The following is a 528-nucleotide window of genomic DNA, read 5'->3' as shown; positions in this document are numbered from 1 at the left end:
ATGGGATGAAATAATATTATCAACTTCATCTTTAATAACATAATGTTGTTTTGTTGTTGATGCCAGTTTCAGCATTATGACCATTATATCATCTGAGGGATGATATAATACTATCAGCATTATTTTTAATAACATCGCCATACCCGCTTATCATCATCTTTACCACCATCACCATTAATCAGCATGTGATAAAGACCTTATAAAATATCTGAATCGTGAAATACAAATAAGCATGTCACCCCCTTTTTAATTTTCGACTGCACGCAATTTTAACTTCTCCCGCGACTATTTCTCCCTTCTTGTTTCTCCAGACTAAGTGCCGTGAGCCGCCACCTGACCCTCGACCGGTCCCGCGGCTGGAGGGAGATTGAGTCCGAGTGGGCCGAGGCCGAGGCGCAGGAGAAGCGCAGGGTGCTGCAGACGAATCAGCGGACGCTCAAGACACGCGCGCAGGTTCGTTGGTCTCGAAGTGAACACCACAGCCGTTTGGGGTGTTTTAAAGAAAGAAAAGTTTTGTTTTCATTCACT

The 528-nt window shown here is 43.9% G+C and overlaps 1 protein-coding gene across 1 annotated transcript in view; it reads left to right on the top strand.

Moving 5' to 3' along the window:
- Positions 1-528, top strand: part of LOC119590620 (flocculation protein FLO11-like) — a gene marked incomplete at its 5' end in the record, with an annotated part of 30,565 nt that overhangs the window by 19,074 nt on the left and 10,963 nt on the right. The window contains 1 exon segment of the mRNA XM_037939298.1: positions 312-453. Coding sequence (XP_037795226.1) covers positions 312-453 — 142 coding nt within the window.

This window comes from Penaeus monodon, chromosome 27 (assembly GCF_015228065.2).
Source record: "Penaeus monodon isolate SGIC_2016 chromosome 27, NSTDA_Pmon_1, whole genome shotgun sequence".
Taxonomy (NCBI): domain Eukaryota; kingdom Metazoa; phylum Arthropoda; class Malacostraca; order Decapoda; family Penaeidae; genus Penaeus; species Penaeus monodon.
The sequence above is the reverse complement of the archived record's forward strand: the minus strand, read 5'-3'. Positions and strand labels throughout refer to the sequence as shown.